The 20,239-nt window shown below is 47.3% G+C and overlaps 1 protein-coding gene across 5 annotated transcripts; it reads left to right on the top strand.

Moving 5' to 3' along the window:
* Positions 1 to 299: 299 nt before the first annotated feature.
* On the top strand, positions 300 to 19,816 carry LOC112230088 (ectonucleoside triphosphate diphosphohydrolase 7). 5 transcript variants are annotated; one of them, XM_042314965.1, is made up of 13 exons: positions 301 to 484; positions 2,061 to 2,169; positions 3,313 to 3,492; positions 3,681 to 3,886; positions 4,946 to 5,096; positions 5,250 to 5,353; positions 5,594 to 5,653; positions 8,781 to 8,932; positions 9,448 to 9,614; positions 16,504 to 16,828; positions 17,550 to 17,635; positions 18,800 to 18,961; positions 19,048 to 19,816. In XM_042314965.1, the coding sequence occupies exons 2-13, from the start codon at positions 2,162 to 2,164 to the stop codon at positions 19,262 to 19,264; spliced, it is 1,818 nt and encodes a 605-aa protein (XP_042170899.1). In that variant the 5' UTR covers positions 301 to 484; positions 2,061 to 2,161; the 3' UTR covers positions 19,265 to 19,816. The 5 variants fall into 5 exon arrangements, with proteins under 5 accessions (XP_042170903.1, XP_042170902.1, XP_042170899.1 ...); XM_042314967.1 differs by having other exon boundaries at positions 302 to 484; positions 8,784 to 8,932; XM_042314966.1 differs by having other exon boundaries at positions 484 to 566.
* Positions 19,817 to 20,239: the final 423 nt, after the last annotated feature.

Below are 20,239 nucleotides of genomic sequence, written 5' to 3'. Positions count from 1 at the left end.
TGGGTTTAGTTATATTAAAATGTGTCCCCAACATTGGCTTCGAAGGTCATCACTGTTCTGTCTACTGTGAAATTACTGCGTGAAATGATGCATGACAGGCTCACTGTGCATGCAATGGAAGCAATGCAAGAATGTAAATGTATGCAGATAAATAATATACATCAAAAGATACACAACAGCTATAGATTTTAAACTGACCAATATCAATATGCATTGGTCAAACATGAATGTACAAATCGCACGCACCACACGGGGGCATCATTCAGCACATTGGACAGCGACGCGTTCTGTGACGTGGCCACGTCGGCTACCGGAAGCTACGTCATCTGATGGAGTTAAAGCTTTTTATTTTATTTTGCTGGATGAAGATTAATCTCGTTCGAAGAAAATGGATTTTTGTCGTTAATCTGTGACTCAGGGGTAGGATCCACCCGTGATTAAAACGACTGGTATGACGTGACGGCCAGGGTTAATTTGTATCAAAGTGAGTTTGAAACGGTGACAATGTCACAATGTATGACTATATCTAGTCACCTGGCTACAGCTGTAACATTCACCGGAAGCCGGTTAGTTATCAGTATTGTTGTTCTAGTTTTAGTCAATCCGTATCGCTATGTTAATACAAATTCTCTGCACAGGCCACATATTCATTATTTATTAAATTGCAGTCAGTGGGTGAATTGAGATTAGTTTAGCTTGTAGAGCTAACAATTTACTGGCAAGTAATACATCTTACATAACGTAAAACACTGTTTAAATAATATATTAACTCGTTGGCAGAGCAACCTGGACTCAGGGGTAGACGTAGCATGTGGGGGGGATGTATTAATGTGTGGATGCCCATCATCCATTTCGTATGATATGTTACGAATTGCAATTCGTTAGCTAGGTGGCTAACGTTAGCTAGGCTAGAAGTTAGGGGTAGGCGTAAAGTTAAATGGTACGTGGAAGGGTTAGCTAACATGCAAAGTAGCTAATGGTAGTAAGTACTTGCAAGGTTGCCTAAACATCAAACTGTTGCCCTGGTTTCTCCATGGATATTCACTTTGAAAGAAGTCGCTGTAAAAAAGACTCCATAGTCTCTAACAGGCCAGAATGTTGATAAAACATGTATTTGAGGTTACTTTACAGGTTGTCCTTTTGTCGGAAAGTAGTGGGGATCAAATGTACACAGTAAAGTAGTGTTAAATAAATAAAATACATTGATTTGCAGCACTGGTAGGTTCTGTCATGTGTATGTTCCATCTCCTGACGCATTTCATGTGATGCACAAAAATTTAACAGTAGCTGAATGTAACCAAACAGACCAAAGCACATTCCCTCACAGTCAGCTCGAAGTGCTTGTGAAATTTGCCAGCTGATTGCGTGGGACAACATTCGGTCTGTGCTTGACATTTGGCCATTGTTGACATTTTGTGCAAGTTGCGTGCGAATTGCATCTGCATTGAAAATACAAACTGATATACAGACCAGACATATTTAGCCTCAGATTACCTTCTACATAAGGATAAATCAGCAGACAACAGGTAATGTACATTCAAATGAATTTTTTTCAATATTCTGACTTCTGATAGGACTGTTCACAAAAAGTGAGCCTACATGTTAACGTCAAGAAAGGAGTTTACTTCTCGTATTCATACAGGCTAAAGTTGTCCGTGATGAGATTCGAACGCGCAACCTTTGGGTTGCTAGAAGTTCGCGTTCTATGCCCACCCTGACCAACCACACTCTTTTCATTTTTTCCTTATGTGACCATACCAAACGTAACATATACTAATTTGAGTTGCCTGGATTTTCGTTTACTATGTTACGTCTAGTCTATGAGACCAGTCTTGGCAGAGGTAGGAGGGTGCGTTTCTATTGCACATGCATGTACTGTATCTATTCCTGTTGACACTGCTTTGAACTCAACACATCTAGCTAGTTGGCTGTTCCTCGGTGCCTCTGTGATTTACGAATGATAGGCCTAGCTACCTATGTTTAATGTCCACAACTAACTTCAAGGGATACGTGGTGACGGACTTTTCTTCCGGCGTGACTATCTCTGTCCTTCTCTCCAGATCACCAGGGGAAAGCAACACCTGCGTCCACGTAGTACGTTCCCAATCATGAGGAGGTGACAGCCAGATAACTCTGCTGCTAGGTCTTGCTGCTTGGACATATGGCAAGGTAACACACTCTTTATTTGTGGGTTGTATTATTAGCCAATCTAGCTCGAATCTCCACCCGCGTAGGATAACCATCCATCGAAATACAGGGATATGTCTAGAGCTAGACCAGGGGTAGTATGTCTAGAGCTGGACCAGGGGTGGTGTGTCTGGAGAGCTGGACCAGGGGTGGTGTGTCTGGAGAGCTGGACCAGGGGTGGTGTGTCTGGAGAGCTGGACCAGGGGTGGTGTGTCTGGAGAGCTGGACCAGGGGTGGTGTGTCTGGAGAGCTGGACCAGGGGTGGTGTGTCTGGAGAGCTGGACCAGGGGTGGTGTGTCTGGAGAGCTGGACCAGGGGTGGTGTGTCTGGAGAGCTGGACCAGGGGTGGTGTGTCTGGAGAGCTGGACCAGGGGTGGTGTGTCTGGAGAGCTGGACCAGGGGTGGTGTGTCTGGAGAGCTGGACCAGGGGTGGTGTGTCTGGAGAGCTGGACCAGGGGTGGTGTGTCTGGAGAGCTGGACCAGGGGTGGTGTGTCTGGAGAGCTGGACCAGGGGTGGTGTGTCTGGAGAGCTGGACCAGGGGTGGTGTGTCTGGAGAGCTGGACCAGGGGTGGTGTGTCTGGAGAGCTGGACCAGGGGTGGTGTGTCTGGAGAGCTGGACCAGGGGTGGTGTGTCTGGAGAGCTGGACCAGGGGTGGTGTGTCTGGAGAGCTGGACCAGGGGTGGTGTGTCTGGAGAGCTGGACCAGGGGTGGTGTGTCTGGAGAGCTGGACCAGGGGTGGTGTGTCTGGAGAGCTGGACCAGGGGTGGTGTGTCCATAAACACTCTTCCCAGGTGGTGGATCAGAGAGGATTAAAAAAAATAGAACAAAAAGTGAATCGGCACACTGGTATAATAGTGTTCTCAAAGAACAACGTCAGGACCACAAACGGGTTGTTCTTCAGAAGGACCACGAGGCAACACACTAACTGGACTGCTGTGTTCACGTGATGGCAGGATGTGAACTTCAGCATGTGTTTAGGTGAAGAGGTCTAATGTTTATGATTGTTTGAAATGTTACCACGGTGTTATGTTATACAGAACTAGTAATGCAATAACTGTGCGTGTCCATGCGTTATGTTGTAGTAGGCCATATCTATGAAAGTAATGAAAACCACCTCCTCCAGGATCACTTTCTCATGCCTGCCAGCCTCCTGGTACTGCAGTGTGTCCTTGCTGTCTCTGGGTTGTGTGCCCAGGCAAAGGGCCTTCTTCCTGGTGTTCCTCACCTGCTCTGCCCTGGTTTTCCTGGGGGTCTACCAGACTGAGCTCTGGGGGCCCCAGCGCCACAGGGGACACGTCAACAAGTGAGTGAGACGTCAGATGAACAGACAGACAGAATGACAAAGAGAGAGCGAGAGACAAACAGGCGCACACACACACACACACAGGCAAAGTGTTTGCACTGCACTACTACTAAGTCAACCCAGACTCTGCATTCATAGTGTATGGTGCCTAACATGTTTCTCTCTCCATCTCCCGCTGTCACCCCTAGATACCTCTCATCTGTGGAGACCATGGAGGCGACTGATGTCACCAACGCAGCTCTAAACTATGGGATCGTGGTGGACTGCGGCAGCAGCGGCTCCAGGGTGTATGTGTACTACTGGCCCCCCCACCATGGAAACCTCCACACCCTGCTGGACATCAGGCAGATGAGGGACCACGACCGCCACCCTGTGGTCAAGAAGATCAAACCTGGTGAGGAAAGAGTGGGGGTGGGGGTACAATAACAACAGCAGAGAACAATGTAACTGTTGAATGACCAGGAGAAAAGGATGTGATCCTCGCCAATGCTGTTGCCACATCACAGCAGAAACGATTAGTCTTTACTCTGTCAGATGCCCCTCTACCTCTTTACCTCTGGTACAGGGAGAGCTAACATACAGTAGCTAGTTACCGGTAACTTCCAAAATACTGGAAGCGCCAACAGAAAGTGCCTTAGTAGGGCGTTGAGCCATTACAACTACCAGAACAGATTCTACAATCTGTGTCTGGAACTCTACTGCAGGGATCTTCCATTAGAAATTCCTTCATTTGATGTTTTGGGTGGTGGTGGAAAACATCTCCGGTGCAACCCAAGAATCTCCCATAAGTGTTCAAATGGGTTGAGATCTGAACACACACACACTTTAAACGCACTAAGCTCCTTTTGGACCCCTTTTTCAATGTCCCTGAGATCTTCTTGTTCTAGCCATGGTCGCCAAAATAACGAGCAACTGGGTGTTTTTCTACATGACCCTAAGCATGATGGGATGTTAATTGCTTAATTAACTCAGGAACCACACTTGGGTGGAAGCACCTGCTTTCAGTATACTTTGTCCCTCATTTACTCATGTCTTTCATTTTTATTCTGGGAGTTACCTACATGTTCACCATGTAGGGGCGTGGCACCCCAGAAGAAGTTAGTTGTCATACAGTGTGGAGGGTTTCTACCTGTTTTCCCATGTTGTCAGGCCACATGTCCTCAACCTGCTCCTTATCTCAACATTCTTTCCATTACCCCCTATTGGCCTGATACCTGAACACACTGGGACTGAGTGGGACCGGGGACTGAGTGGGACCGGGGACTGAGTGGGACCACAATTGCTAAGCCGTTAGCAGCTGCTTTGTTCCCACTAAATGAACTGTAGAATTGACAGAGAAATGGTGAATCTGCCATGTTACACCCCAGCCAAGGCCACTGCCTCGTCCTCAACTCAGCTATCGCTAACCTCTCTCGCTTTTCTCTCTCCTTCCTTTCTCCCCTTTCCTCTCCAGGTATTTCCACCATGGCACTGAGCCCAGCCAAGGCCAGTGACTACCTCCACCCCCTCCTTTCCTTCGCTGCCACCCATGTCCCCAGGAAGAAACACAAGGAGACTCCTCTCTATATCCTCTGTACTGCTGGCATGAGACTGCTGCCTGAGAGGTAGGCCTCAGCCCTCCACCTCCATTTTGTCAGGGTTTGGGGGTCAGCAGGGGGTCAAGCACAGGAGAGATCTGTGGGAGGTTTGGAGCATTGATTTATACATCTCTAACAGCGGTTTAAAAAGTGTTTTTCTCCCCATGTCCCCCCCCCCAGTCAGCAGGCTGCTATCCTGGAGGACCTGATAAGAGATGTTCCAGTGGAGTTTGACTTCCTGTTCTCCAGCTCCCATGCAGAGGTGATCTCTGGGAAACAGGAAGGTGAGACAGAGAGCTGTGAGCCTGATGGGAATATGGTACAGTTATACCTAGACACTGGTCGGTTCCTGGGATCACCCAAACATAAACTGCATGCACCACTAAGTGGCTTTGGATAAAAGTGCCTGCTGAATGTGTTTATACTGGTGTGAAAAGGCCAAATGGTGTAATTGAACTAATATACTGCAGCTGTCCTCTGTGTGCTTTGTGGCGTTAATGTTAACACTGCCTTTCTGCCCGCAGGTGTGTATGCATGGATTGGTATTAACTTTGTGTTGGGGCGCTTTGACCATGCCGAGTACGGTGAGTGTGAGGTTATGGCTTCGTTGATGATGTCGCTTGTTTGTCCACTGCAAAGGATGAGGCTGGATTTTGTATGGAGTTATGGCTTAGCTGTAGGCCTGAAACATGTCGCTAGCCACCATTTTATAGGGCGTTAGATGCCGTACATGGCGGCTATACCCATGTCTCAAGGTTAGGTTAAGGCCTTCGCAAACGACCATTTTTAGCCATGTTATGACACGATTTTGCCGTCCCAAACAAAATGTCCACGTCGTGGGCAAATTCTTAGGTTGTAAACGATTATCGTCCGTCTTGGCTCATTCAGTGCGACCGCGTCTAGTGAGTAACGCCACGTGCGGCCGGGTCTAGTGAGTAACGCCACGTGCGGCCGGGTCTAGTGAGTAACGCCACGTGCGGCCGGGTCTAGTGAGTAACGCCACGTGCGGCCGCGTCTAGTGAGTAACGCCACGCCACGGCCGGGTCTAGTGAGTAACGCCACGTGCGGCCGGGTCTAGTGAGTAACGCCACGTGCGGCCGGGTCTAGTGAGTAACGCCACGTGCGGCCGGGTCTAGTGAGTAACGCCACGCGCGGCCGGGTCTAGTGAGTAACGCCACGTGCGGCCGGGTCTAGTGAGTAACGCCACGTGCGGCCGGGTCTAGTGAGTAACGCCACGTGCGGCCGGGTCTAGTGAGTAACGCCACGTGCGGCCGGGTCTAGTGAGTAACGCCACGCGCGGCCGGGTCTAGTGAGTAACGCCACGCGCGGCCGGGTCTAGTGAGTAACGCCGGGTCTAGTGAGTAACGCCACGCGGCGGGTCTAGTGAGTAACGCCACGCGCGGCCGGGTCTAGTGAGTAACGCCACGCGCGGCCGGGTCTAGTGAGTAACGCCACGCGCGGCCACGCGCGGCCGGGTCTAGTGAGTAACGCCACGCGCGGCCGGGTCTAGTGAGTAACGCCACGCGCGGCCGGGTCTAGTGAGTAACGCCACGCGCGGCCGGGTCTAGTGAGTAACGCCACGCGCGGCCGGGTCTAGTGAGTAACGCCACGCGCGGCCGGGTCTAGTGAGTAACGCCACGCGCGGCCGGGTCTAGTGAGTAACGCCACCTGCGGTCGTAGGCTCTGACAAAGGTCTAGCAGTGTCAGAATTGATTTGCCTTTATCGTATAGTGTGGCTGGTGTTACGAGCTGATCCCGGTGACTGACCAATAGGAACGCGGCCGGCACGGAGTATGCACACAACACGATTATTGTGAATGTTCAGATGAATATAATAGTTTGATCTAAACGTTTAGCCTACATGCGCTGCAAGAAGAACAGTTTTCCTGATAGTCCTGTTTACATGGACACATCTGAAATCAGGCTACCTGATGGCCATTGTCAGCATTTATCAATCATAATAAACATTCTACCACAGTGACCATGTTATTTTGGGGAAGCCTATTTGATTCTGAGTTCAGACATATAAAGTTTGTATGTGAAAAGTGTGTCTAAGATGCATAGGGGGAGAGCCAGTGCGACAGTAACGCACCCATTTGCTCAGAGAACACAGAAGCTAGAACGCCGTGGTGAAGTCCGCAGGTTCCCAGAGGAGGAGCTCTCTGCAAAACAGCCCCGTCTGAACATGTTTCGCCAAGTTATTAACAAACAGTGGTTTTGAGTGACGTTTAAAAATACCGACCCGGAAGTGTTTTCCGGCTGTGGAGTTGTTTAGGGGTTTTACAGTTCCAAACATATTTATTTTTCTTCACCAATCTAGTGACTAAATGACATCACAGGTTCCAAGTATCATGCTGGCTAGTCTTGTGTGTTCGCCTGGGAGAAGTTACAGGAGAGAAGGGTGCGACCAAAGTTACACAATGTAAACTGATGACCTGGAATAAAATCAACTCTACTTCTAAGCACGGGCCATTGTCTCATCTCCCTCTAGTTCATATTGCTTTTATAATGTCAGCAAAACATTAACATGTGACGGAATGTTTGCAAATGATATGACATCATTACAATTGAAAATAAAAGAGAGCTGCACACTCTAGGAGCGCAGATGCATAAATGTAATTGCCAACGTTTCAACAGCCAGGCTGTCTTCATCAGGGTATAATCATTACAATTCTGCCTTAATCCATTGACTTGACAGATCAGCTTTTCACAAACTTTTATCGGCAGGTTAGTGGTTAAAAATATATCTTATATATATATTCTGGTGGTCAGTTACCTTCTGTCAAGCCATGGAAATGTGATGAGCAGGATGATTGTGCCGTTTTGTGAAGAGAATGGAGTCGCTTATTCTATCAAGACACGAGAAGCGCCTGACCAGGACCGCTGTAGCGCACCTGATTGGTAGAGCTAATCATGAATAGTCAGTGATTATTGTGAACAACATCTCCTACTACGTACCATTTAAAGTGAGATGAGAAAATGATGGTTAATATAGCTATTATGTGATCCATTTTAGTCCCATTTTTAGTGTTGTGGTTGGTTAATTTTCATAAATTACGAACCTATAGCATTAATTATTCAAATTGACAAACATGAAATGATGGTTGATGGTACATTTGTTGAAAGTAACGACAAACTAGGAACGTGGAGATACTGTAGATATTGTGCTTCTCGCCAGCTGTTGTTTCCGTCCCAAAGCTGTGCTCCTCCCTCCTTGTTGGCAGGTACAGAAGTAACGTTGCCGTAGTTCTCTGTCTATCTCATTTCAACTCATTTACCCTAGAAGTGCTATTACCGTTGCTGATGGTAGAGGACATGTATAAGTTGTGTGTCATAAAATAGGGTGTCTCTAGCTCTGTCGATCTCTGAGTAATTAGGGGAAAAAACAGCGTTACTTTCGTCCCAGTTCTCCCTTTCAGTTTTCACTGACTCACTTCACTCACATGTGCAGATCAAATACAGAACTGAAGCAAGTTGTCAAATCTGGCCAGGATGATCAATATTTTTATTTGGTAACATTGCGCAGTGTGACATGATAATCGTAAAAGACTGAATCCGACTAGTTAATTATGATGATGAACCAGATTTGACAGCATCTGATGGCTTGTTTGCCAAAGAGTGATGCCGGGGTTTGTGTATATGGACAGGCATTTTTGAACAGACTGTTGGTTACCCATCGTTGACCTGACACTCAATTCTCCATTTTCCTAGAAGATGATGCAATGGTGGAGGTCACTACAGGGTCACAGAACCATCACCCAATTAGCCGGCGGCGTACAGTGGGCATCATGGACATGGGCGGAGCCTCGCTGCAGATAGCCTATGAGGTGCCTAGCGCGGTCCACTTCAGTTCACCTGAACAGGTAAGGAAGGATCCAGCTGAGCGCTCGTATTCTCATTGCATTTGTGTGGTATGATTGGCTGTTGTGTTTACTGGTAGGCCTGATGTTAGGGTTTAGTAAACCACACCATGTATTGGAGATAATGTCTGCGTCCTTATTCTCGACACCAGGGTCGTATTCATTAGGGCACACCGTAGCGAAACGTTTTGTAACGGAAAAAAGAACATGAGCATTTCGTATTGGACACATTCAGGTAGTCCTTCCCTGTTTCCATGTGTTTTCTTCCATTTGGTGCCTTTATGAATCTCTCATTTATCGCAAATAATTTAATACCAAGATCTTTACAAAGCTATTATTCAAGGAGTAGGGTGAAGTTGCTACTGATCTTGGGCCAGTTTAGCATTTTCCGCACTAAGGGTTAAGGTTAGAATTGGGAAGGGGAAGCTGACACTAGATAGGTACCCAGGGGAAACTTCACCCCAGAGCATGATTTTATGGTTGAAGTCATGTATGTGGTTCTCTGTCTCCCTCTACAGGAGGAGTCGGGTAAGAGCCTGCTGGCAGAGTTTAACCTGGGCTGTGATTCAGAGCACACGCAGCACGTCTACCGTGTATATGTCACCACATTCCTGGGCTTCGGGGGGAACATGGCTCGACAGCGCTACGAAGACCAGCTGGTCAACTCCACCATCACCAAGAACAGGTAGGACCGGCAGGGACACACACACACACACAGTGCCTATTCAAATCAAATCAAATCAAATTTTATTTGTCACATACACATGGTTAGCAGATGTTAATGCGAGTGTAGCGAAATGCTTGTGCTTCTAGTTCCGACAATGCAGTAATAACGAACAAGTAATCTAACTAACAATTCCAAAAAAAAACTACTGTCTTATACACAGTGTAAGGGGATAAAGAATATGTACATAAGGATATATGAATGAGTGATGGTACAGAGCAGCATAGGCAAGATACAGTAGATGATATCGAGTACAGTATATACATATGAGATAAGTATGTAAACCAAGTGGCATAGTTAAAGTGGCTAGTGATACATGTATTACATAAGGATGCAGTCGATGATATAGAGTACAGTATCAACGTATGCATATGAGATGAATAATGTAGGGTAAGTAACATTATATAAGGTAGCATTGTTTAGCCACTCAATGTTAGTGGCTGTTTTTAACAGTCTGATGGCCTTGAGATAGAAGCTGTTTTTCAGTCTCTCGGTCCCAGCTTTGATGCACCTGTACTGACCTCGCCTTCTGGATGACAGCGGGGTGAACAGGCAGTGGCTCGGGTGGTTGATGTCCTTGATGATCTTTATGGCCTTCCTGTAGCATCGGGTGGTGTAGGTGTCCTGGAGGGCAGGTAGTTTGCCCCCGGTGATGCGTTGTGCAGACCTCACTACCCTCTGGAGAGCCTTACGGTTGAGGCGGTGCAGTTGCCATACCAGGCGGTGATACAGCCCGCCAGGATGCTCTCGATTGTGCATCTGTAGAAGTTTGTGAGTGCTTTTGGTGACAAGCCGAATTTCTTCAGCCTCCTGAGGTTGAAGAGGCTGCTGCGCCTTCCTCACGATGCTGTCTGTGTGAGTGGACCAATTCAGTTTGTCTGTGATGTGTATGCCGAGGAACTTAAAACTTGCTACCCTCTCCACTACTGTTCCATCGATGTGGATGGGGGGGTGTTCCCTCTGCTGTTTCCTGAAGTCCACAATCATCTCCTTAGTTTTGTTGACGTTGAGTGTGAGGTTATTTTCCTGACACCACACTCCGAGGGCCCTCACCTCCTCCCTGTAGGCCGTCTCGTCGTTGTTGGTAATCAAGCCTACCACTGTTGTGTCGTCCGCAAACTTGATGATTGAGTTGGAGCGTGCATGGCCACGCAGTCGTGGGTGAACAGGGAGTACAGGAGAGGGCTCAGAACGCACCCCCTTGTGGGGCCCCAGTGTTGAGGATCAGCGGGAGGAGATGTTGTTGCCTACCCTCACCACCTGGGGGCGGCCCGTCAGGAAGTCCAGTACCCAGTTGCACAGGGCGGGGTCGAGACCCAGGGTCTCGAGCTTGATGACGAGCTTGGAGGGTACTATGGTGTTGAATGCCGAGCTGTAGTCGATGAACAGCATTCTCACATAGGTATTCCTCTTGTCCAGATGGGTTAGGGCAGTGTGCAGTGTGGTTGAGATTGCATCGTCTGTGGACCTATTTGGGCGGTAAGCAAATTGGAGTGGGTCAAGGGTGTCAGGTAGGGTGGAGGTGATATGGTCCTTGACTAGTCTCTCAAAGCACTTCATGATGACGGATGTGAGTGCTACGGGCGGTAGTCGTTTAGCTCAGTTACCTTAGCTTTCTTGGGAACAGGAACAATGGTGGCCCTCTTGAAGCATGTGGGAACAGCAGACTGGTATAGGGATTGATTGAATATGTCCGTAAACACACCGGCCAGCTGGTCTGCGCATGCTCTGAGGGCGCGGCTGGGGATGCCGTCTGGGCCTGCAGCCTTGCGAGGGTTAACACGTTTAAATGTCTTACTCACTTCGGCTGCAGTGAAGGAGAGACCGCATGTTTCCGTTGCAGGCCGTGTCAGTGGCACTGTCCTCAAAGCAGGCAAAAAAGTTATTTAGTCTGCCTGGGAGCAAGACATCCTGGTCCGTGACTGGGCTGGGTTTCTTCCTGTAGTCCGTGATTGACTGTAGACCCTGCCACATGCCTCTTGTGTCTGAGCCGTTGAATTGAGATTCTACTTTGTCTCTGTACTGGCGCTTAGCTTGTTTGATAGCCTTGCGGAGGGAATAGCTGCACTGTTTGTATTCAGTCATGTTACCAGACACCTTGCCCTGATTAAAAGCAGTGGTTCGTGCCTTCAGTTTCACACGAATGCTGCCATCAATCCACGGTTTCTGGTTAGGGAATGTTTTAATCGTTGCTATGGGAACGACATCTTCAACACGTTCTAATGAACTCGCACACCGTATCAGCGTATTCGTCAATGTTGTTGTCTGACGCAATCGAAACATCTCCCAGTCCACGTGATGGAAGCAGTCTTGGAGTGTGGAGTCAGCTTGGTCGGACCAGCGTTGGACAGACCTCAGCGGGGAGCTTCTTGTTTTAGTTTCTGTCTGTAGGCAGGGATCAACAAAATGGAGTCGTGGTCAGCTTTTCCGAAAGGGGGCGGGGCAGGGCCTTATATGCGTCGCGGAAGTTAGAGTAACAATGATCCAGGGTCTTTCCACCCCTGGTTGCGCAATCGATATGCTGATAAAATTTAGGGAGTCTTGTTTTCAGATTAGCCTTGTTAAAATCCCCAGCTACAATGAATGCAGCCTCCGGATAAATCGTTTCCAGTTTGCAGAGAGTTAAATAAAGTTCGTTCATGTCTGTACTTTACTCTATTTACATTTTTAAACTACTTTCACTTTTATTTCACTACATTTCTAAAGAAAATAATGTACTTTTTACTCCAAACATTTTCCCTGACACCCCAAAGTATTCAGTACATTTAGAAAATGGTCCAATTCACACACTTCTCAAGAGAACATCCCTGGTCATCCCTACTGCCTCTGATCTGACGGACTCACTAAACACATGCTTCATTTGTAAATGATGTCGGAGTGTTGTAGTGTGCCCCTGGCTATCCTTAAAGAAAGAAAATGGTGCTTGTCTGGTATGCTTAATATAAGGAATCTGAAATGATTTGTTTTTACTTTTGATACTTAAGTATATTTAAAACCAAATAATTTTAGACTTTTCCTCAAGTAGTATTTTACTGGTTGACTGAACTTTTCCTTGAGTCATTTTCTATGAAGTTATCTTTACTTCTACTTAAGTATGACAATTGGGTACTTTTTCTACCACTGTCAAAAATAAAAACATATGTAAATGTGATAAGTATTCAGAACCTTTACTCAGTACTTTGTTGAAGCACCTTTGGCAGCAATTACAGCCTTCTTGGGTATGACTCTACAAGCTTGGCACACCTATATTTTGGGAGTTTCTCCCATTCTTCTCTGCAGATCCTCTCAAGCTCTGTCAGGTTGAATGGGGAGCGTTGTTGCGCAGCTATTTTCAGGTCTCTCCAGAGATGTTCGATCGGGTTCAAGTCTGAAATCTGGCTGGGCCACTCAAGGACATTCAGAGACTTGTCCAGAAGCCACCATTTGAACCCGGTACTGCAGTGACTCCTCTTGAACTGAGATGCGGTGTCTTAGACCACTGCGCCACTCGTTGTCCTCTTGGAAGGTGAAACTTCGCCCCAGTCTGAGGTCCTGAGTGCTCTGGAGCAGGTTTTCATTAAGGATCCCTTTCTACTTTTCTCTGTTTATCTTTGCCTTGATCCTGACTGGTCTCCCAGTCCCTGCTGCTGAAAAACATCCCGACAGCATGATGCTGCCACCACCATTATTCACCGTAGGGATGGTGCCAGGTTTCCTCCAGGTGTGACGCTTGACATTCAGGCCGAAAAGTTCAATCTTGGTTTCATCAGACCAGAGAATCTTGTTTCTCATGGTCTTGAGAGTCTTTAGGTGCCTTTTGGCAAACTCCAAGTGGGCTACTGAGGAGTGACTTCCGTCTGGCCACTCTATAATAAAGGCCTGATTGGTGGAGTGCTGCAGAGATGGTTGTCCTTCTGGAAGGTTCTCCCATCTCCAGAGAAGAACTCTAGAGTTCTTGGTCACCTCCCTGACCAAGGCCTTTCTCCCGTGATTGCTTAGTTTGGCGGGGCGGCCAGCTCCCTGACTTTCTCCCCTGATTGCTTAGTTTGGCGGGGCGGCCAGCTCCCTGACTTTCTCCCCTGATTGCTTAATTTGGCGGGGCGGCCAGCTCCCTGACTTTCTCCCCTGATTGCTTAGTTTGGCGGGGCGGCCAGCTCCCTGACTTTCTCCCCTGATTGCTTAGTTTGGCGGGGTTTGACTTTCTCCCCTGATTGCTTAGTTTGGCGGGGAGGTCACCTCCCTGACTTTCTCCCCTGATTGCTTAGTTTGGCGGGGAGGTCACCTCCCTGACCAAGGCCTTTCTCCCCTGATTGCTTAGTTTGGCTCACCTCCCTGACCAAGGCCTTTCTCCCCTGATTGCTTAGTTTGGCGGGGCGGCCAGCTCCCTGACTTTCTCCCCTGATTGCTTAGTTTGGCGGGGCGGCCAGCTCCCTGACTTTCTCCCCTGATTGCTTAGTTTGGCGGGGAGGTCACCTCCCTGACCAAGGCCTTTCTCCCCTGATTGCTTAGTTTGTTGGGGAGGTCACCTCCCTGACCAAGGCCTTTCTCCCCTGATTGCTTAGTTTGGCGGGGCGGCCAGCTCCCTGACTTTCTCCCCTGATTGCTTAGTTTGGCGGGGAGGTCAGCTCCCCGACCAAGGCCTTTCTCCCCTGATTGCTTAGTTTGGCGGGGAGGTCAGCTCCCCGACCAAGGCCTTTCTCCCCTGATTGCTTAGTTTGGCGGGGAGGTCAGCTCCCCGACCAAGGCCTTTCTCCCCTGATTGCTTAGTTTGGCGGGGAGGCCAGCTCCCTGACCAAGGCCTTTCTCCCCTGATTGCTTAGTTTGGCGGGGAGGCCACCTCCCTGACCAAGGCCTTTCTCCCCTGATTGGTCAGTTTGGCGGGGAGGTCACCTCCCTGACCAAGGCCTTTCTCCCCTGATTGCTTAGTTTGGCGGGGAGGCCACCTCCCTGACCAAGGCCTTTCTCCCCTGATTGGTCAGTTTGGCGGGGCGTCCAGCTCTAGGAAGAGTCTTGCTGCAAAAAATTTTTTGGTGCCCTTCCCCAAATCTGTGACTCGACACAATCCTTTCTCAGAGCTCTGCTGGCAATTCCTTGGACCTCATGTCTTGGTTTTTGCTTTGACATGCACTGTCAACTGTGGGACCTTATATAGACAGGTTTGAGCCTTTCCAAATCATGTCCAATCAATTGAATTTACCACAGGTGGACTCCAATCAAGTTGTAAAAACATCTCAATTATGATCAATGGAAACAGGATGCACCTGAGCTCAATTTAGTCTCATAGCAAAGGGTCTGAATACTTTTATGTGAATAAGGTATTTCTGTTTTTTATTTTTAATACATTTGCAAACATTTCTAAAAACCTGTTTTCACTTTGTCATTATTCTGTATACTTCTGGCCCTTCTTTGGACACTGTGTTAACTAACCTCCAGGTGAGCTTCAATGCCATACAACTCTCCTTCCGTGGCCTCCAACTGCTCTTAAATACAAGTAAAACGAAATGCATGCTCTTCAACCGATCGCTGTCTGCACCTGCCCGCCCGTCCAACATCACTACTCTGGACGGTTCTGACTTAGAATATGTGGACAACTACAAATACCTAGGTGTCTGGTTAGACTGTAAACTCTCCTTCCAGACTCACATCAAACATCTCCAATCCAAAGTTAAATCTAGAATTGGCTTCCTATTTCGCAACAAAGCATCCTTCACTCATGCTGCCAAACATAACCTCCTAAAACTGACCATCCTACCGATCCTCGAGTTCAGCGACGTCATCTACAAAATAGCCTCCAACACTCTACTCAACAAATTGGATGCAGTCTATCACAGTGCCATCCGTTTTGTCACCAAAGCCCCATATACTACCCACCATTGCGACCTGTAAGCTCTTGTTGGCTGGCCCTCGCTTCATACTCGTTGCCAAAACCACTGGCTCCATGTCATCTACAAGACCCTGCTAGATAAAGTCCCCCCTTATCTCAGCTCGCTGGTCACCATAGCAGCACCCACCTGTAGCACGTGCTCCAGCAGGTATATCTCTCTGGTCACCCCCAAAACCAATTATTTCTTTGGCCGCCTTTCCTTCCAGTTCTCTGCTGCCAATGACTGGAACGAACTACAAAAATATCTGAAACTGGAAACACTTATCTCCCTCACTAGCTTTAAGCACCAGCTGTCAGAGCAGCTCACAGATTACTGCACCTGTACATAGCCCACCTATAATTTAGCCCAAACTACCTCTCCCCCCTACTGTATTTATTTAGCTCCTTTGCACCCCATTATTTCTATTTCTACTTTGCACATTCTTCCACTGCAAATCTACCGTTCCAGTGTTTTACTTGCTATATTGTATTTACTTTGCCACCATGGCCTTTTTTTGCCTTTACCTCCCTTATCTCACCTCATTTGCTCACATTGTATATAGACTTGTTTATACTGTATGTTTGTTTTACTCCATGTGTAACTTTGTTGTTATGTGTCGAACTGCTTTGCTTTATCTTGGCCAGGTCGCAATTGTAAATGAGAACTTGTTTTCAACTTGCCTACCTGGTTAAATAAAGGTGAAATAAAATAAATAAAAAAATAATGGGGTTTTGTGTGTAGATTGCTGAGTTTAAAAAATAATAAAAGTCTAATGTAACAAAATGTGGAAAAAGTCAAGGGGTCTGAATACTTACCAAAGGCACTGTACATACATGCATACATACATACACAAAGGCACACACATATACAGACACATTCACACTTGCATAAACAGAGGGTCACATTCTTAAATTCATCACCTTCCTACAATTTCATCTCAACACCTTGAGTCTGAGAACTCAATAATTGATTGATCAACTGACTGTCACTTCCTGGTTGTCCTCCAGGCTGACAGGCGATCAGACAGGCATGATGGAAGCCACGCCCCTTGCGGACCCATGCCTCCCTGTCGGCCTATCAGACGTGGTGCGTCGGGACGGCCGTGCGGTCCACCTGAGAGGGCAGGGGGACTGGGCGCGGTGCCAGGGGGCAGTCAGGCCTTTCCTGGGTCTCCACAATGGCACCATGGGATCCCCCAGGGGGGTGTACCAGGCCCCCATCGACTACAGCAACTCAGAGTTCTACGGCTTCTCTGAGTTCTTCTACTGCACTGAGGATGTACTGAGGATGGGGGGACCGTACGACAGCGCTAAGTACTCCAAGGCTGCCACGGTAACCACAGCTCATCATTCTAGAACTTATCATGATCAGATATTCTAGACCTGGGTTTCCTCTGTCATTACCTAGGCAGGTTAGGTTTCTCCTCACTTAGCCCTCTTGTTCCTGATTTGTATTTATTTATTTTAAGTCTGGTTTCAACAACAACAAAAACTCCTTTGAAGATGTCTTTCTGTGCACTGCCTAAGAAATATAAGGGAAAATATTGGTTTTGTGAAAGGCAAGAAAATGACTTTTGTCATTCTCTTCAAGTTAGCCTGGTACCAGTCTGTGTGCTGTTACGCCACTCCTTGTCAGGTTTGGCATGACGAGGAGTTGGAACGATAGCCTGGTACCAGTTGGTTTGTGCTGTTACGCCACTCCTTGTCAGGTTTGGCATGACGAGGAGTTGGAACGATAGCCTGGTACCAGTTGGTTTGTGCTGTTACGCCACTCCTTGTCAGGTTTGGCATGATGAGGAGTTGGAACGATAGCCTGGTACCAGTTGGTTTGTGCTGTTACGCCACTCCTTGTCAGGTTTGGCATGATGAGGAGTTGGAACGATAGCACAAACAGATCTGGGAACAGGCTGTCACGCCACTCCTTGTCAGGTTTGGCATGACGAGGAGTTGGAACGATAGCACCAACAGATCTGGGAACAGGCTGTCTTTTAAGCTCTTATATCGCCAAGAGATCTTTCCAGGAGGTAACTCCGTTCTCTCCTGTCTGTCTGCAGGACTATTGTGCCACCAAGTGGTCAACCCTCACCAAGCGTCTGGACAGCAAGCTGTTCTCTAAACAAGCAGACTCCTCCAGACTGAAGTAAGAAACCCTTCAACCCAGTTACCCACGCTACCACTGTACTCAATATGTCTACTAGATATTCATCTGTAACCCCAGTTACCCAGTCTACCACTGTACTCAATATGTCTAATAGATATTCATCTGTAACCCCAGTTACCCAGTCTACCTCTGTACTCAATATGTCTAATAGATATTAATCTACTACCATCTGTAACCCCAGTTACCCAGTCTACCACTGTACTCAATATGTCTAATAGATATTCATCTGTAACCCCAGTTACCCAGTCTACCTCTGTACTCAATATCTCTAATAGATATTCATCTGTTACCCAGTCTACCTTTGCACTCAATATGTCTAATAGATATTCATCTGTAACCCCAGTTACCCAGTCTACCTCTGTACTCAATATGTCTAATAGATATTCATCTGTAACCCCAGTTACCCAGGCTACCGCTGTACTCAATATGTCTACTAGATATTCATCTGTAACCCCAGTTACCCAGTCTACCTCTGTACTCAATATGTCTAATAGATATTCATCTACTACCATCTGTAACCCCAGTTACCCAGTCTACCACTGTACTCAATATGTCTAATAGATATTCATCTACTACCATCTGTAACCCCAGTTACCCAGTCTACCACTGTACTCAATATGTCTAATAGATATTCATCTGTAACCCCAGTTACCCAGTCTACCTCTGTACTCAATATCTCTAATAGATATTCATCTGTTACCCAGTCTACCTTTGCACTCAATATGTCTAATAGATATTCATCTGTAACCCCAGTTACCCAGTCTACCTCTGTACTCAATATGTCTAATAGATATTCATCTGTAACCCCAGTTACCCAGGCTACCGCTGTACTCAATATGTCTAATAGATATTCATCTACTACCATCTGTAACCCCAGTCTACTGCTATACTCAATGTCTAATAGATATTAATCTCCTACCATCTGTAAACCCAGTTACCCAGTCTACCTCTGTACTCAATATGTCTAATAGATATTCATCTGTAACCCCAGGTACCCAGTCTACCACTGTACTCAATATGTCCAATAGATATTCATCTACTACCATCTGTCTGGAAATGCCTATCTAATAAAAATGGAATGCGTATTGTGCATACCTTACCTCAGCATACCTCACCTCATCAACCACCTCTCTCCCTGTCCAGGTACCAGTGTTTTAAGTCAGCCTGGATGTTCCAGGTGCTCCACTCAGGCTTCAGGTTCCCTAAGGACTACCCCAGCCTGAAGACTGCTCAGCTGGTCTATGACAAGGAGGTGCAGTGGACCCTGGGAGCCATCCTGTTTAAGACGCGCTTCCTGCCTCTCAGGTCAGTAGGCACTTCTTGTGTCTCTGTCTGTCTGTCTGTGTCTGTCTGTTATTAATCCATCTCTCTCTCTCTCTCCTCTTTAACAGGGACCTCCAGGCAGAGTCATTTAAACAGGGCCACTCCAACTGGCTGCGTTCCTCCTTCGTCTACAACCACTACCTATTTTTTGCCTGTATCCTGGTGGTCCTGCTGGCCATTCTACTGTACATCCTCCGCCTCCGCAGGATCCACCAGCGAGAACAGAGGCAGGCAGAGGCCCTGGACCTGCTCTGGGTGGAGGAGGGGGAGGCTCTTCTGGCCTGATCCAGGATCAGTTTAGACTCTGAATCTTTCTTGACCTGAGGCCTTGGGTGTGGGGGGGTTACTGATCTAGGATGAGTCGAGATGCTCTCAGTAACTGGTGTTCATAGCCTGGTATGCACAGCTCTATGATCAACCTTTCACCCTCTGAGTTGTAGGCTTGACTGGTGCTCTATTTGTTAAGAGGCACTGATCTAGGATCAGATTATCAACCCACAAATCATGACCTTGACTGGGACCAACGCCCTGTTGGGACAATGATCTAGGACCAGCTTAGTCACGCTGAATCATAACGTTGACTATTGGCTAGAAATGCAATAGCAACGTCATCCTACAACAAAGGTTTTAATTATGGAGGTGCTGGACACTCCCGTTTCTTTAACAAATCTTTACACCCCAGATACAGATATCAACGTTGACCTGACCGTGAGCACCCTCGTAAAACAGAAAATATCAACCAAGGTCCAAATCACTATTTATAGTAACCTCTGACCTAGAGTGTTGATGTAAACCCAAGTAGGAGGGGCCATGGAACTGGAACCTTCAAAAGGGGGAGGAGAATTGCAGGATGTGGGAGAAACATCATAAAGGGAGAACTAGATCGTTAAAACAACGAAACAGGAGAATCCCAACAGGTGAAAGACTGAGGACCGAGCCATTCTATTTCTATTGGAGATAATTCACTGTTGCAGAGGGACATTTTGTGTGAAGGAAGGTGAAGCGTGACGTCTGAGGCTGAAGTTGCCCTTAACCACAGATCTAGAATCAAGTAACCTACTCCTAATCCTAACCTTAACCATGAGGGGGATGCAAATAAAATCTGACCCTGTATCTGTGGTTAGTGGTAACTTCTAGCTACTCTTTGATGAAAAGGGTGCCTCTATGATTGTCTGTTTTGGACAGTATTGTAAACATGATGATAGTTTCTATCTGACCAGTATACTTCCTGTAAATCTCACAAACAGGAAGTGCATTAAT

This window comes from Oncorhynchus tshawytscha, unplaced genomic scaffold (assembly GCF_018296145.1).
Source record: "Oncorhynchus tshawytscha isolate Ot180627B unplaced genomic scaffold, Otsh_v2.0 Un_contig_7554_pilon_pilon, whole genome shotgun sequence".
NCBI classification, from domain to species: domain Eukaryota; kingdom Metazoa; phylum Chordata; class Actinopteri; order Salmoniformes; family Salmonidae; genus Oncorhynchus; species Oncorhynchus tshawytscha.
Note: the sequence above shows the minus strand (reverse complement) of the source record. Positions and strands in the feature narration are given on the sequence as shown.

Bases quoted from the DNA above. Each gene is read 5' to 3' on its own strand.
- LOC112230088 (XM_042314965.1), top strand. The intron at 5,654-8,780 runs GTGAGTGTGAGG...CCATTTTCCTAG, and splicing joins CTTTGACCATGCCGAGTACG to AAGATGATGCAATGGTGGAG. The intron at 9,615-16,503 runs GTAGGACCGGCA...GTTGTCCTCCAG, and splicing joins TCCACCATCACCAAGAACAG to GCTGACAGGCGATCAGACAG.